At 36.8% G+C, this 18590-nt stretch overlaps 1 protein-coding gene across 2 annotated transcripts in view; it reads left to right on the top strand.

Annotated features, from left to right (window-relative positions):
• The window catches only part of ADCY8 (adenylate cyclase 8), a 123049-nt gene that overhangs the window by 51222 nt on the left and 53237 nt on the right, over positions 1 to 18590 (top strand). For both annotated transcript variants that reach the window (XM_048286422.1, XM_048286421.1), the window contains exons 3-5: positions 410 to 540; positions 3008 to 3119; positions 13843 to 13970. In XM_048286422.1, coding sequence (XP_048142379.1) covers positions 410 to 540; positions 3008 to 3119; positions 13843 to 13970 — 371 coding nt within the window. The remainder of the gene's footprint in view (positions 1 to 409; positions 541 to 3007; positions 3120 to 13842; positions 13971 to 18590) is intronic.

The following is an 18590-nucleotide window of genomic DNA, read 5'->3' as shown; positions in this document are numbered from 1 at the left end:
ATAATAAACTAATATACTTGGGTGCTATACTAATACACATTAAAGATTTACATTATAAATAAGCATGTGTATGTATATAAACACATCTCAAATGTTTACTCTTCCTGAGTGTTCTTGAAACACAGACAAAACTAATTAAAAATGTTGAATATGTTCTCCAGTCTTCCTACTTGAGAGGGCCAGTTTGAATGGCTTCATGTGCACTCATTTTGTTCTTCCTTACCTAAACCAGAAGCATGCTGGACTCTGGACTCAGTTTGAAAAGGTGAATTATCACAAATGGTCTGAGCTAGAATTTTTAGAGAGGAGGGTCACATCTTAAAGAACCAATTATCCAGATCTTTAAACAGGGCATTGTGAAATACCAGTTCAGATTGGTACTGAGACTTTGGTTTCCTCTTTGTTTTAGGAACGGCTGGTGCTCTCTGTGTTACCACGGTTTGTAGTCCTGGAAATGATAAATGATATGACCAATGTAGAAGATGAACATTTGCAGCACCAGTTCCATAAGATCTACATTCATCGTTATGAGAATGTCAGGTGGGTGGAGTAGCCTCTCTGTAATGTTTAAGGTCTCAGATGCTGCTAAATGACTCTTGTTTGAAGGTTTCCCTTCTGTTGCTTTATTCATTCATAAATTAGAAAATGAGTGAACCCTTGTTTAATTGAGCAGAGAAGCATTTTGGTGCCTTCTTGTATTCATCAGGATGGCTGGATGCCACTGCAATGGCAAGACCCATTTGAACCAAACAATGAGCCTGGACCAATTGTGTCTTTTTTTCACTTAATTAAGTGGTCAGGATTGCACAGGAATGTGCCTACATGTGCACACATATTCTGCCACAACCTGCTGCTTCACCCCACACACTGAAGAATGAGATGGAGACTTGTAAGATGCTCTCAAAGATGGTGACCTGTTATATGGTTCCTCCGCTTAGGAGCCATTTTCATTTAATCAGTCTTATTATTAATTTCTTAATCCCATTTCTTTTCTTTATTCCTCTCTCTAAATTTTGTTCTTCCTGAAGTTAGTTATCAGAAAGGTGATAATTATCCTATGAGCTGCTACTCGAAATAATTAGTCCTAATTGTACACTTACACCAGAATGATCAACTTCCACTCCATGACATTACATAATCTTGATTTTATTGTAGTTCCCAAAAAACAAAATTTTTTTTAAGCCACTAGCGTTTTCCATATTAAATGGAAATATGTCTTTCCCAAAAACACAAGGGCAAAATATTGAGTGACCATCATTAAAATCATCATTGAAGAAAGTGAAAAATAAGCATCCTTGGATATGATGGTAGATAGTTTGCTAGGAAAGCATGTACTTTGCCTTTCAATGAAACCAAAATATAACTTTGTCTGGACAAGTTCAATAAAAATAATTTGCACTTCTGCAGAAGAGTAAATTGATTATTTGCTGCTTCTGTGGCCATGCAGTAGCTCAGACATATTATTTTATTAAATCTGGTTGAAAGTGTCAAGGACCCTCATAAAGGTTTGGGTTTCACTGAATTAAAACCTCTTCCATTAACCTTTTTCATACTCAAAGTGTTGCTGTAGAAGAATCAAAACATGGAAAAGATGGCCTTTTTCTTTTAATGCAAAAGGGTTGTATTCAGGGTGAGAAGTCGAACCATATTTTATGCTTGAAATAGATTTGAAATTAAGATTCTGCGTGTTTTAAAATGTAGATACTGGTTGGCTTCTATGAATGCTTCTAGAAACTAGATCTTTTCAAAACTAGGTTTCACCTTTTTTTTTTTCCCCTAAATGTTGAGTACTGAACACTACCTAAATCAGTGCTATATGAATCCTTAAAATTAATAACCTGTTAGAAATTTTTCTTGGTTTGATAACTAAAAGTGTAGAAATCAGTAGCTGAAAAATTTTAATCTTTATAAATTTAGTCTATTATTACTATTCATTCCTCTTTGAGTCACTTGGTATTTTACCTTTTAATTTTATTTCTTCTCACCGGTAAAAATCTTACCGAGTTTGTGAGTATCTTGTTTAATCCTCAGCCAAACCTTTACCAGTCCATAAATTTGAAGATCAATTGTATTATCAGTAGACAACATGATCATGACTGTATTTATTATTGCTTATGTTAGAATTTCTCAGACGTTGTCAAATTGTGATCTTGTACAAGTCACCACCTAAAGTGATGACTTGTGAAAAAAAATCTTCTGCTACTCTGTAACACCAGTTATTAGTTGACTTTCAAGTGCTAATAAGGTTTGTGCCAGAATGATATGTGTATTTTTGAACATCACTACTTTATAAAGTAGCCAATACTCTCTTTATCTAAAAAGTACTGAGCTATTATTTGCTTTGGTCTGGGTGGTATCTTGCACACCAGAGATTTTGTGTGTGCTTATGTTTCTCTATATTCACATGTGGTCATTTTAGGCACAGTGAGCAGTCAAAAGGCTAGAAAAATAGCTGGATGTTCAAACACAGGTTAGAGGTCTGTTTGCAAGTAGTTTGTTAATGGAGATTGTACCACAACTGCACGCACACAAGTTGATACACCTAAATTCAAAGTATGACTGCACTGGGCTCCGTGCAAATTCAGTAGAATGAAAAAGGAATTAACCAATTAAAGATTTGTACCATAAAAAGGGAGCACTATAGTTCTAACTCAGGTACTTCTGTCAAATGCCTAAAATTAGATGGAATAAAACTGGCCTTAGCCAGGTGTATCAAGACTGTCACAAATCTGTCTGTAGTCTTAGGATTTGAGTCTTATGTGATTTGAAAATACAGAACTGCATGACTCCCATTTTTGGCAAAACTTTTTCTCACCCTTAGCAGTATCTTTTTAATCCCTTCAATATTTATATTCAGTACTCCAGAATGTACTGAGGTCTAGAACAAAGGTAGTATGACTTCAAATGTAGTAAAATGACCCTTCCACTAGTAAAATACAAGATTACTTAGACACTCAGTAATTAAGTGAAATCAACTGAAACACTAATATATTTTCTCGTTTTTTAGCATTCTTTTTGCAGATGTTAAAGGATTCACCAACCTCTCCACAACTCTGTCAGCCCAGGAGCTGGTCCGAATGCTGAATGAACTCTTTGCCAGATTTGATCGACTAGCACATGTGAGTTAAACACAGTTTATTTGCAAAAAGAAAAAAATCAATTCTATATTTGGGAGCTTTGGGAAATACCCTCTGATCACTTTGAACAATATATGTGCAGATTTTCCCCACAGGGATTGTATATCGCCATTGAGGTTGGAAGACACTGATAAAGTTTTATGAAAGATGATGAGTTCTGATAGCAAGTGAAAGCTGATGTTGTTGTCAGAACTTTGGGCTTCTATAGTGCTGGACAAAGAATTGTAGGAAAGCAGACCACCCACCACATTTTCTAGGGAAGTTTCATACTTCTGGTACTTGCTGGATTTTTTTTTTTTTTTTAAGACTATAGCTTTATTTTTTCTTTTCTTCTGTGAAATGGGGAAGGTTAAAATACCTATTCATTTAAGGTCATCTAATCAGTTCCCACAGCCATTGTTAGTTACTAGCAAGGTTTACATTCTTTAGGCTGGATTCTATCTAACTCAACAATGAAATTAATTAAACACAGCAGAGGAAATTATTACATCAGGAAAAGTAGTTGCTACTTAATTAGCACTCATCGGAAAAAAAGCGAAGCACAAAAATACAAGCAGAACACATGCTCAGTTTTGCTAGGCTTGCATTTTTTTTATGTTTCTTTGGTCAAAATTTAATTTGACTATCTTTAAGTGTCAATATCTGAGCTGACTAATAAGGCTTCTAAGTGGAGGCAATGAAGTACATTTAATGGAGTTTATCTTATCATTTATCCAGCCAAATGTAGGTACCTACTACAGGAAAATGCTAATTGCACTCTGAATATCATAGACCATGTTATCTATTTACTATAAGGAGAACCTAAAGTGGCTTAGTCTGATGTACAGATTTACATCCCTCACTGTGTTTTACTCATTTATGGTTCAAGGTTATGGGGTATTTGTACATTTATTGCACGGTATCAGTAGGACCCTTGTGGTTTTCTCTCAGCTTACACATTAAAGCCAAAAAAGACAAGACTTCTGTAATTATTCAAATTTCTTTTGAGTCAGCTTTTTTTATCTTAAATAGTAATGTGTTTTCTCATGTACATAGTGATGCCACAGCCTATTGACTGGGCACTGGCAAATTAGTAAATGCAACCTACAGTATTTGCTCTGCAAACAAAAAACCCTCATCAACTCTGGTCTACATTGTAAACCAAGCCAGGTGAAAGAATTACCTCAGTCCTGTCTTAGAAAGCTTATAGGGGTAATGTCTGGTTTTGTATGGCTTGATAAAAATAGCTACTTTAACTGAAGAAACATATTTTACACCAAATAAAATGTGTGTGTGTACGTCACAGAAATATTTTAGAAAGACTATGTATATAAAATGCCTTATTGCCTTGCTTTACATTTCAGTTTTAGCTAGCATTCGTGATCATTAACCATATTTTCTAATCATTCCATAAGCTATATTTAACCAATACTGACTTTGTATAGAAAGACTATATGCAATAAAGGGGTTAGGAACAAGGAAGGCATTTACATTTAAGTCTAATCCAGTGAATTCTCCCTCACCTGCCACTTAATTCTGAATTCAACTTCCTTCTTGTATTTTTTTTTTTTTAATTTTATGAGAACTGAAAATTTTACTTCTTTAAATGCCTGGACATTCCCCCCTTCTTTGTGGCTTGTCACACATCTCCTACTTAAACCTTCTAGAAATTTTTTTGTTGCAGTTCTAAACTCAAATCTTCATGGAGAACATTGAATGTGCCACACAGGAGTAGGTATCCCAAAAATGTAGGTGAATTTATTTTAAAGAAACAGTAATAAATATATCAGTCCCTTTTACAGAGCCAAGAATTTCTTATCCAGAAATCTGTGGTTTGGGATGAAAGAACTTCTGTGTCCGCAAAACCTGATCATCAGGATGGTCACCACTCAAGTGAATGTCCCAGTCAGTAAATTCAAGGTTCTAGGCTCCTTCATGCATTTTCTTTCCTAGTCTGGGAATTTGATTTTCTTTTTAACACATCATTGATTAATCCACTGGTCTAGAACATCCATACATCCACTGGTCTAGAACAATCCTCTGAAAGGTGGAAGCCACAGGGAGGAATCACTGCAGAAACTGAACTGGTTTGCTTACAAAGATTAGAGTGGTATGATCATGAATAATTAAAATTTAGTAAAAAGAAAGGCATTTTGACTCTGTTCCTTATTTGTGGCTTCTGTAACCTGGATGTCACAATACGTGTCTGATGCTCTGACAGTAGAGACGCCCAACAGAGAGGAACCTCTCCTGGTTCCCTAGAAAGGGTTTAGTGTTTCTGTCCCACTCAAGGAGACAAATTGTCCCTCTGCACTTTATAGGAAACCAAGATTCCTCACTAGACTCTTATGGAGGGGACCAGCTGCATAAAATAAAACGGTCTAAATCTTGTATTGAACTTGACCTGTGCCTTTGGAAAATTTTGGAAATGGATACTGACAGATCCTGAATTTTAAGGACTTGTGAATTACATGGACTTCTCAACATACCCAACTGATATTGCATAAAGCTTTCACACCTGGTAAAGGTGTATCTTTTGGAAAAATTCCTGGTCTTCATGTGAATGCACCAAGAGATGGTCTTGTCTAAATAGTTGTCTATCTTGGTAGCATATTCCAGTGCCTTAACACTCTCACTGTTTATTCAGTATGGCTTGTTTCCCATTTGATTTTTTCTGAATTGGAATTACATCTATTGATTCTTGCTATGAACAATCCCAGAAAAAAGAACTGTCTTGTAGCCACTGACTTCCTCCAGGAATGCATCTGGGTGCTTTGATCAAGGTGCTTCTCAGGTTTCCTTTTGATAAAAGAAACAGACCAAAGTCATGGCAAGGTTTTTACTCTGTAAAATTTATTCCTTCAAATAGTTTTAGGGACTACTTTTCTGGAACACCTTCAGTTTTTGAGAATCCCTTTTAAAGCACAAAAACCAGCATTCCTGGACTAATCTCCATTAGTGTGGTGGAGGCAGATCATCACCATTCCTCCTATTATCACTTTCCTCAATCACTGTCCAAATGTCATGTTTCTGAACATACAGTGATAACATTATTGTACTGAAAAATATTATTTGTGTTTTTATGGTCTTGCTGTCATGTTGTAACCACCACCATATCTGCATGGTAATTGCTCATTTTACTGGTCTGAGTCCTTTTGTAAATGTTATCCTACTTGCCTGTAAATCCTCAACAGGACTTTTGGAAAGTGGCCCTTTCAAGGCCTCCCTAGAAGGATCTTCCACTAAGGAGGATTACACAATCACATCTAGATTTCAGATGTGTCACTTAACTGGTTCTCAATCAGCTTAAATAGAGTTATCATAACTCTTTAAAATAGTCACTGTTAGTCAGACTCTTGGAGTTTGCTAAGAATTACCATCAAAGCAAAGAGATCAGTGAAAGAAAACTTGAGGCAATTTCTTTAGATTTTAAGGAAAATCCTTATAAACACTTATTTACTTCTAAATAAAAGTATTACTTTATAATCCCATATAAAGGATTGTTGGATCTGCTCTAACATCTTATATAGATCATATAAGATTAAAGAAGACATTTTTACAGCATACTGAAAAATATAATTTGGCTTAGTTTCTTTTTTCTCTTATTAAGCTTTATTAAGAAAAACAGAAGTAATGAGAACTCTGAGATTCTTTTTTAATCTTCCCTAGGTTACATAAAGTATTATGGCATACATTGATGCATATAATTAATAACAAAAAGTTCATAATATCTGTATCATTACCACAGAACACTTTGAATAAAAATTAGAACTCAGTTCAATATTTCTTCTAAGAAAAAAAGGTAATATGTTATGTACAGCTACTTCCCATTTCTAATCACTCTGTAATGTTTGCAAAGATTTATAGTTATTAAAGAGAATAGTGACATTTACAAAGGAAGAAAAATAAGTTCGCATAAAACAGAACTGTAGAAAACATTTCCTTATATCTGCCTCATCTACTGAAAGGCCTAAACAGAAACTTAATTAATATTAATATTTTCCTTAGGCAGAAATTTTGAGGAGAGAAGGGAAACAAGATGACATTCAGTATGATACTTGAGCCTAAAAAAAGTCCTGCTTTGGTGAAATAATAGTTATTTTTGATGTTTGTTTTTCCTCTGCCTTCTCTGCAGTGCTAGATGTCAGCCAATACAATGATTTAAATTATCATATTTCTAAATTCATCTACAGTTTTTAGATTCAGTTTCAGATACTACAAAGAGGAAAAAGTAAAACCTAAATAAAGGAGCTTATTAAAGGGCTGATGGGGTTTTTTAAATTTTTTTTCTAAGGAAATAATCTTCTTCTGTAACCTTGGTTAAATTTTCTCCTGTGATGTTGCAGACAAGCTGCCAAAAATTCCTCCAACAGTTTATTATCAATCTTACTTGTGAGTGGTGTTTCCAGGGGTGGAAACCAACCTGACTACCAGGCTCCACAAGAACACATCACGCCATAGCCCCAGTACAATACCTGCACCAACTGGTATCAGGAAGGGAAGACTAGAGGGTGTTGAAGGCTGTTTGGTTTCCTTGATAAATACACTCCCATTGCAGAGCTTTACTGTCCCAGGCCACATTTCAGCTCTGAGCTGGCAGAGCTTTGTTTCGTGGTGAAATCATCTCCAAGCATGTAACCCACAGGGTTCCAGACATCCTAAAACCCCCTGTTTAAACATATATGCCAGGTGTGAATTTTCTCATTTGTATATGTTTGGGGTACTGTAGCAAGAAGCAGAGTTTCTGGATTATGAATATGGAAATATCATATTTATCTCATTATAAAGACATTGTATGAATTTAGAGTAAAGGGATGGAGTGAATGCTCTTTTTGCAGTGCTTAATTCTGACGTGTTTTTTCTCCTAACCAGTGTCAATAATAAATTGTCTAATAATAATGAATAAATGACCTTGTTCACAATGTTCTCCCTACATTTACAGTTTTTCAGATAGTAAAGAGCCCATCAAAAGACCTAAACAGTCAAGTAAAACCCCAGTCCACAAAACACTTTTAGAAGTGATAGTATACAGGCTTTTTATGGAAAAAAGTCAGATGAAAATGACAGATTAAATAAAATTTATTTTAAAATTTCCCAGTGATTTATAGACTAAGAATTACACAAATTCAACCTCCCCCAGAAAGAAGCCCCACTTTGTGACTAAATTAGGATTTGAATTAAATTTAGGCTTCACAAGTATATTCTTGGGAATTCTCCAGCTCATCCTTAATAGAATCATAGAATAATTAAGGTTGGAAAAGACCTCTAAGATTATTGAGTTCAGCCATTTACCTAACATTTCTAGGGCCACTACTAGACCATGACCCTAAGTATCACATCCACGTCTTTTAAATACCTTCAGGGTTGACAACTCATCCACCTTCTTGTGCAGCCTGTTCCAAGGATTGACAACCCTTTAGATGAAGAAATTTTACCTAACATCCAATCTAAATCTCTCCTGGTGCAACTTAAGGCCACTTCCTCTTGTCCTGTCTCTCGTCACTTGGGAGAAGAGACCGACCCCCACCTGACTACAGCCTCCTTCTTGGCCACCTGGGCACATGCTGACTCATGTTCTAATGTTGTCAACCAGTGTCCCATGTACCTGAAGCAATTAAGTTCTAGAAGATCCTAAGAGCAGAATTTCCATGCAGAATTTTTCCTGCCTTAGCTGGAAAGAAACACCTTGAATCTTTCTCATGGGGATTTCTGCCTCTGAAATCACTCAAAGCATAATTTTCTAATTAACATGAGCTGGCAAGGCAAATTGATCATCAGATGCAACAATCATAGCAGTTTTCTTCTACAGTATGTTAAGGAACAAAGCTGTTGATATAATATATTAGAAAACTCACTCAGCAACGTACCTCAATTCCTTCTGCAGCATAAGAGACCCAAAACCCATTTTTTCTGGCAGCACAGAGAAGTTCTAACCACCCCATTACAGATTTTTCTAAAGAAAAAAACCCCATTCCTTATATGGTGTGCTAAAATATGTAGAAAGTGTTTAACATAGGACCATATTTATGTACTCCCTAGTTCAGGCAAGTGAAAGACTGTCACATTTTCCCTTTAAAAAAAAAAAAAAATTATTTTATTTTATGTATAAAAATTAGAAAGAATCCTTGTAACTGTGTCCCATATTTGGACTCCTTTTTGCCTACATGACCAGGCTTAGGAACTCCCCTCCATCTGTCTCTCTCAAGGCCCCAGCTCTCTTTTCCAAAGTGACAGAGCTGCAATAGAAGAAATATGGATGGATCTCTCTCACCAACCCACCCTAAAACAGACTGCTGATTAAGAGCTTTGGCCTAGACCCGATTCATGCTGAGAAATGAGGTTTATCCAGGTTTCCTCTACCTTTGGCACATGTTTCAGGAACTGAGCTATTGTACACAAAGGCCAAGTCCCTGCCTCCTCCCACTCCAGCTGCCTTTTAAAAGAAGACTTATGTGTATGACTTCCCTGTGTTCTGTAGTTCAGTTGCAGTAATTTTTCATCCCCAATGTTCTAAACTTTTAGCTTGAAATTATAAAAATTGAAAAAAATTTTGACTTTTCTGTGGTCTGTTTGCTAGCCTATGGGGCTCCCTTCAAAACTAGGTGAAATGATTAATTCACCACAGGCAGAATTGGAAAAGTGGCGTAGCTTATAAAACAAAATCACTTTTTTCCCCATGTCAGAAATTTAGCCGAAGGAAACAAGAAATATTAATGAAGTCTATGACTGTGTCTTTCAGTAACTTGATATTTGAGCAACTCATTTCTGCAGCTCCACCTTATGCCAATTTACTTTGCTTCCTTTCCAGTCACTAGGGGTATATTTAATAAGCTCAAACATAAATCATTCACCACATACAAGGTAATTATTTATGAAAAATCTGCATATTTTCTTTTTCTCTGGATTTAGGTGAATTGGAAAAAGGTTTCTTGTCAATTGCCACTGAATTAATCTAGAATTATTATTAAAAATAGTTCGGTGTTTGAGTCTGCTCAATATCCCCAGGAAAAATTGTGATTTAAATTGATCTTGGCAGAATCAGGCCCCTTAATCTTCCACTTGATGCAAAAGAAAAGCTGCAAATAAGGGGAGAAAAGAGCCCCTATTTGTGACATGCTGAGAATTTAATTGATCCCTTCAGTAAATGCTATTAATGAATGAGTATTGGAAGGGGTGTGAGGCTGATGGATACTGATGTGAATGTCTGTATAATATCAGCTGTCATTTACATGTCCAAGGACAACTTCTAGAATTGCATATGAAAAAGGAAAGAGGAATAGAATAAATTAAAGAGGAGGTAATAGCCTCACAACAGTGTAAGGATTAACACCGTGGTGAAAAATATTTCCTGTATCAAAGTTCCCGTATGACAATTTTCTCCAATTTAAATAATTTACTCATTTTACAGTTTCTTCATACATATTTAGATTTTTCATTCATTTTCATTTAATATCAACTTGCTACTCTTAGATACCATTGCAGTGAGATGATTTTAGGAAGTGGGCTTGAGCTCTACAGTGTGAGGAAAATCTTGATTGCTACTAATATAATTTTATACCACTGAAAAGTGGGCAGGCCCTTACAAAACTCAGTCTCTGATTTAAAACTGTAGCATGGCTGCCCACATTATTCATTAATCTAACCTTAATGCTCTCATACAACCAGTCTGACAAAGCCTCCAGTCTAAATTGTAGATGTGATTAAACTACGGAGTTATCTCAGGGAACCTCATGAGACCAGACAGCTCTCCTCTGCCAAAGGCAGATACCATCACCCCTCTGTTCTTCCTGAGAATTATCTTCCTCTAGATGAAATATTTCCAGTGATAAAAAGCCCACAGTTTACTTTTGAAATGAGTATGATGGGAATAATTAGGGAAGAATAACAAATGTAAAAGCAATGTAGTCAGGCTGTAACACAGATTGCATTTAACAGTCATAATAATATGATTAACAGCAAAAAAATAGGAATACAAGGAGTCATTTAAAAGCTCCCTGTGGCTTCTTGTGCCAGCAGAGACACCTTGCCTGACCCCTGCAATGTTCCACAGGACATAAATTTTATGTCATGTTTGTTAGTCCTGTGTGGGTGTTTCACAGACCCAGGTGTCTCACAGATTCATGGTGAGTTTAGGTACAGACAGCTGAACTGAAGCCCAGACAACTGCTTTAGCTGTGAGCTGAATTTGTCCCCAGGCCCCCCTGACTGCATTGCCTGGCTCTCCCTGGCCTGCAATGGCAAGCTCCACTGCTAGCTGGCATAGGGACACCTGACACAGTCATCTCCATTTGGATATCGCACTCCGTAGATGACTTCCTGAGCTTTGGCAAATGAGTCAGATGACATCACGTGACAAGAAAAAGAAAACATTCATGACTAGTTGAATGGATTTCCTGTGTCACACACATGCACTCACATTTGCATATATCAGACCCTCATTATCAGGCCTTGTCATGCATTAAGATTCTTGTTATGAAAAGCGCATCCCTCTGAAGTTGTTTCATTTGTTCGGAATTTCAGATATACAGCAAGGTGATGTAAGTCTCATCTGAATTAACTGAAATCAGCACTTAACCATTTTAAATGAGGTATTACAAACCAGACAACAGTCTTGTCCTGTTGTAGACTATGGCCTTTAACTGTGCTGAAATTCTCACTTAATAGGGGTTTCCATATCATCAGATAGGTATAATAAATGTTGAGTGTAAAAATGCAATTAAAAAACTAAAATATAATAATACTTGAGATATATCTTTCTTCTTTCCTTTCTTCCATTCTTTCTTTCCTAGAAATTGACTGGTTTTCCCTTTTTTTTTTCCTCTAGTCTACTATGAGATTATTGTTTGTAAAGTATTTGTAGTGGCTCTGAAGAGTTGAAATGCTGCCTTTTGATTTATTCCACCTCAGTCAAAACAATATGACATTATACACTATCCTTTTACTTTGTAGATGTAAAAGCAAACATCACTTAGAGTAAGAAACAATTGAACAGGACCTTTAGAAAAGCCAAAAAACCTCTAGAATCTGTGGTTTATATCTTCATCTCTTTGCATTTTGTCTTAATGAGGAGCACAGAGAGAAGCTTAAGGAAGCCCACTTACTGTTTGACATGCACTGATTTGTGCCATTGAGTCCTATGTATCTGTCAATTAACTTTTGTTTCATAGTTTCACTCTATAGTAAAAACATAAGTGGAAAAAATCAAATCTCTAATTCTTTCCATTGATGGGGAAACTGTATAAAAAAAATGTTTCAGAGGGGTTTAGGATGTACAGTTTCATTTGAAGCCATATGAAAAATATTCTTGAGTGGGTCTGAAGAGGGGGTGAAAAGAAGGGATTGATGAAAGAGAAGAGTTACATATGAATTTTGACATTTTAGAAGCCTGAGTTCGCTCTGGAATTTTGTGTGAAACTTGGATAGCAAGGCACTGCACTCTGAAAGGCAGTACTGGTATTAGCTGGAGACTTAAACCAAAGCTTCAAACACAGTCAGTTCCTACTGATGGTTTAAGGAGATTTCAGGGGGAATCGGCTTATTTTGGCCATGTGCCCACAGCAGATTTTACCCTCACTGGTATACTTAAGGCTTCAGCTGACTTCACAAAAAGCTTTGGGTACAAGTATGTAAGTTCCCTGTGCCACTCCAGGATTGTGAAAGGCTTATCTGACGCTGACCACAAAGCTTCATTCTTCCTAAGCAAAACTTTGAAGGGGACCCATACTCAATCCCTGGGAGAACCAGCATTCACATTTGCTCCTAGATCCTACTTAATTTTTTCTTTTTAATGGTCTGTTACTGGAGCCTTTACTGATTGATTATTAACACTAGACTCAGTATTTCTACTACCCTCCATCATAACAACACTTCCTTGACGCAACTTGTAATGTTCTCTGGTCCTGTGAATTGATTACCTCCTGTGAGGGCCCAACCAGCAGAATACACAGGGCAAATTTACAGGTAATCTTGGTCTCACATGCTGGGCTAGGAACTACAAAAGTTTCACCAACTCAGGTATTTCTTCTCACGAGAAAAGGATCTTCTAAAATAATGATCAAGTCACAAAATAATATTCTCTTTCAGTAGGTAATGATACCGTTAATATGTATTTTTGAAATTAAACTCCCTATTTGCTCTTAGGGTAAAGGATGTCTCTAGCTGGATGCCAAAGAAACATCATTCCACCCCAGCATGAGCCTGATGCAAGACACCTTTGACATCCTTGACATGCAGATACTTGATCAGTTCCTATAGCTGTTGGGAATACTCGAGTGTGACTGTGGAAACTTTAGGTGGGAAGGAATTCTCAGTGGGAGGAAAGAGGTTTTTCATTTATTTCCAGTGTAAAAATGGGGCAGGAAAGGATGCCCTGGAGGAATATAGCCTAAATTGGGTTATTCATTATCTCAGCTGGTGTTTCTGAATCCTTGGCCTATGTTCCACCTAGCTCTGATGAAACCTTTCTTCCCATCAGCAAGGACGTCTCTAATTACCATAAAAGAAAAATCACTATACCTTTTTTTTTCAGCAAAAGTAAAGGACTTTATTTCAAAAGTGATATAAATTACAATTGTACTAATGTCAAGAAGGAAACATCCAGAAACAAGGTGGGGAGGTTTGTTTGGGGTTTTTTTACAGTAATTTTTCAACCATTTTTACTTTCACATTAAAATTATGAAAAAAACAATGCAAATATTTTCTTTCTCTTTGATACATTTGTGTGTAGGAACATCATTGTCTCAGAATAAAGATCCTGGGGGATTGTTACTACTGTGTGTCAGGGCTCCCAGAACCTCGCCAGGACCATGCACACTGCTGTGTTGAAATGGGACTCAGCATGATCAAAACTATCAGGTAATGCCTATTTTTCCCCCTGATTCACTGTTTCTGCCAGTGTCCTGAACTTCTTTATGGAGAATGCTATTACTAGACAATTCTTATGTTGGTTCAGAAATCTCAGCATTATCACTGTGAAAAGAACAGGACTTTTTTGATCCATGTAATGCATGGGAACGGTTACTAAATGATTTTATCAACCTGTGCTACTGCAGAGATGTAACACAGTAGCTGTGTGTACAACTGAGAGGTTTCACAGTTCTTGGCAGTTCTCACTTTGTACTGTTGTCATTTTCAAGAGGAGATTGAAGAGGAGGAATCTGAATTGCTTCCTATAATCCTTTTAATAAAATTAAATAACAATATAAACACAAAATAGACAGCTTTGGCTATCCTTTAGCTTGGAAACTAGCTCATAGACAAACTCATAAGTACTGAGATTTGCCAGATGAACTAATTTTACCTGCTAAATTAGGTTGTTGCTTAAATCCACAAGCAATGGAAGTGTTTTAATGAAGGAATGTGTTCCCATCACGTAAATATAATTATGTTGCTGATAGATTATTGTATTTGGATGCAATTACAATTAATAATAATCAAGTTTCAGCAGCCTGTGGGTAGAGCTTATCCAATGAGTTACCATGACACTGGCTAATATGTAATAGTCCAAGAGAGGTTTTGTCCATCTTTTTCATACTTATGGGTTTTTAGTGATATATCAATAAAAAAATTACTGAGTTTCTCATATCCAAATTCTTTTTCTTTTGCTGTTTTCCCTAAAACAGTGTTGCCTAACACGAGCATTCTCCTTTTTCCCTGGATATTTTGCTGTCCAATCTCTTTGTCTGCTTCTTTTCCAGACCTCTTTGCCCCTTTTATCTGGGTCTGTCTCTTGACATACATCAGTCAGTTAATTCACACTGCAGCTGCATTACTGAGCTCTTAATAGAGAAAGAATTTGACTAAAATTAATTAATGGAAAATGTAACTGAATAATGATTATGCAACAGTGATATCTAAGAAGGCTGGATTCAATTATCACAGGCTAAATGTTGAACAAAGCAATCAATATTTTGTTTCTGGAATCCCCACAGTGAAAGTGAGCCATGAATTAAAGAATACAGAGATAAAAAATCTACAAGCATTGTTAAAATTTTTTGGCTACAGACATCAAATCTTTTGCATTTCCTTGGTAACACCTGCTGCAGCCAACTCATTGTAAATCCTTTTTCTGCTAAGAGAGTAAATTTCTTTCCATCTCCTTACACAAGTGAAAGTCTGTAACACCCCATGCCCTTCTATGAACAGGGTCTTGAAGGCAGTAATCCAGAAATGGTGCTCTATTTTCAGTATCTTAAATGACAGTTACTGTCAGTTGGAGCCATGACACCAAAGTCCATCAGGACTTGTGTCATCCATTGCAGATAAATTCAGTTCAGATTACCTCCAATTTATTTGATAATCCCAGTATCTGATTTTCTGTCTATGCAATGATGATGATTCTTCCCCCAGCCTTTTCTTTCAGAGTATAGGAGCCTTATGTTGCTTATCTTAATGTGTGTTTATACAGTTGACAGGGAGTACCAATCCTGCCATGGAATATTAGAAATACCTCTGCCCACATTTCTGAGGGAATTTGGAGTTATCTACAGTCTATTAATTAAAGAAGTAGATATCTCTCACAGTTAAGATGAAAAAAAATTCCCTCTTTAGAAAAGTGAGTTTTTTATCACATTGGTCCCCACTGAATTTTACCATATTTAAAATGTGATGGAAATGGTATTTTGATGATTAAAAAATTATTTATCTTCATCTGAAGACTTCAGAAAATATTTTTTTTTTATGTCTAAAGTAATAGGGAGATGATTCAAGATATGAGAAACCATCATTCAGATTTGACAGCTGCATTGAAGTTATACAGACAAGCATTTCTCTCCACTGACAGGAGAGAACAGGTGGTTGGTAACGTTGCACTGATCAGCACAACCCTACTAGTGAGGCAGCGCCCAAAAACCCCTATGATCTCAGGAACAATTGCTGAATATTCCTTCTATTGTCCTTGATGACTGCATGGTCAAAGGGAATAGAACAAGAATGTCAAATCCATTCTTTACACAACATGTAAAATAAATCTATGGAGAGATTTTCTCACGAGGGACTTCTAAGTGTTTTCATACAGCACATATCCATACAGCCGAATTGTTAATTTATTGTTAATTGAGACTCTTCAAATTGATTTTAAGCTTGAGTCTTGCAGCTCCACTACTCTTTTTGCAGATGAAAGGAACTGTTCAGAACTCAACAAAATAATCCAAGAAAGATCATTATTTTCTCTGTAATTTTTTTTTATATCACCATGCCTTGTTAAAAATCTCATAAAAGAAGCACTATTATTGTTATTCCAATCTGTCTTCTTGTTCTTTGCTCCCTTAACTGTTGAGAACAATTGATGGGCAACCTTTAACCACAGGAAGGTTCCATGGAATCTGGTATTTACTCCAAAGTAAGGCAGTTTTGCTCCACTACATTTGGGCATGAGAAAAAATCCTAACTCCATCTGTGCTGCAAAACCCAAGGACCTGTAAATTCTGTTTAGCTGCAGCTGGAAATAGGAATTAAAGTAAAAAAGACAAGCTCTTCATGAGGAGTTCTTTTATTCAGCTGGTTTTCCTATCTTTTCACATGCAGCATAACTCTCATTGTGTTTAATTTTATTGTATCAATGCTTGTCTGTACTGACTGTTGATGGAAATTGGATACCAGTGGAATGTTTCATCATCAGATGATAAAGTTTCATTTTAACAATTATGACCCAAGCTAAGTGGCTGTCAGGGGTAACACCACCTTCTCAGATGTTCTTATTCCTGAAATCTCTGTGACTGGGAGGAGAGGCAAAGGGAGCTTGTGTGAGACTCAGCTCCTCAAGGACTCACTTTCATGGTGCAGTGATGAAAATGGCACACTATACATAACAGTGGAAATTCAAACAAACCTTTGTGCTGGTATATTTGTTTGGTAAATCAAGGAGTCCTGAGTTGTTTCATTTGCTGGATCATTTCCCACTAAAATACCATCTGAAAAAGTAACTATTATGACAGAATAAATGGTCCCAGCATGCAATATAGGCTAAACTCCAGAAATTAAATAACAGCTTGTCTTCATTAAAAGTCTGTAATTAAGTACTAATATTAAGGCAAATTCATGAGAGAGGGAAAAAAAAGGAAAACTAGAAAAACCCAAACAAAACCCACAGCCAAAAATACCTGATTGCCCTGGCAGGTTTCCTGCTTTTAGCATGAAAAAACTGCTTTTAACATCATCTGTTGAGTATTAACAAAAATCATGAAGTGATCGATGCTTGTTAAAGAAGTTACTCAGGCAGTAAAAGAGCCAGGAATTGCTTTCATATTCCATTATTAATAGATTTTTAAACTATGTAATTATATAATAATATCATTCATCCAGTTCTGGATTCCTTCCACAGATTATTTCTCCTATGATGTACAAGGCTCTGCGTATGATGCAATGAGCTCCAATTCACAGAAGAGAGAATGTTGTCACAAACCCAAAAACTAAGGCTTACCTTCATTTCTGAGCGGTGGTAGAAAGGGATATTGTGACATATTCACAAGTTCAGCCAGAACTTTTTAGACAGTTCTAAGATTGATTAGGTTTCACACTGAAACTTGATCATATCCTCACCTCCACATGTCCATTTGAGCCACTGACTGTGAATGGACAGAGCACCAGGACAGTTTGTCTTTCCCTGTTTTTGCTGTTGGATGATGATATGAACTAAAGCAGGTAGAGATTAATGGGTTCATGTACTTCTGAGACCCCTTTCCTTTGAATGCGCCACCAAACACAATCAAGGCCATATTGGAAAATGTGTATATATACAGATATGTAAGTATGTATGTATGTATGTATGTATATAATTATATCGATTTTTATAATACAATTTTCAAATGAAAAAGCAGACTTCTAATAATACTGTGCGTAGTTCCTTGTACTATATTATTTTCCTGCCTCTCAGAGCAGATTGACATAAGAAACAGGAATGCAGCAGTATTACCTCTGCTCATGTAGCCACATGTCTCGGTTTTTGAGACAAAACTTCAGGAAGAAACACTCCAGCGTGAGTGTCTCCTCCGAAGGAAAAAGGGCCTACCCTCTTCCTCTGTCAATGAGACAAATGGGTCACAAGAATTGAAAGTGCGAAAAAGAAACAAAACTGTTTATCAACACACAAACAAAACAGGATAGAACAGGATGAAAAAAACCCCTCAAAATACAACAAATTCCCTGAGAGGGAACAGACACATGGGCTAGACCAGCCGGGGCCACCCCCGCAGGCTCCCTGGACCAGCGAGGAGGGAAGGGAGGCAGTGAGGCAAGGGGAAGAAAAGGAAAAAAAGAACAAGAGAAAAACCAACAGAACCTTTTCCCAGCTAGCTGGAGCACAAAGGAAACCCAGAAAAGCAGCACAGTGCTCCCAGCGCTCCCTCCCGAGCCCCGCCGAGCCCCCCAAGCCCCCGAGCCGCTGGGCTGAGCCGCTGAACCGCCCCGCACTCGGGTCCTGCGGCTCCGGCCCCGCCCCCGGGTCCATCCTGAAGGCACAGCGTCCTTGGGCATTGA

Source organism: Corvus hawaiiensis, chromosome 26 (genome assembly GCF_020740725.1).
Source record: "Corvus hawaiiensis isolate bCorHaw1 chromosome 26, bCorHaw1.pri.cur, whole genome shotgun sequence".
In the NCBI taxonomy this organism is placed as follows: Eukaryota; Metazoa; Chordata; class Aves; order Passeriformes; family Corvidae; genus Corvus; species Corvus hawaiiensis.
This window is presented reverse-complemented; position numbering and strand designations above follow the sequence as displayed.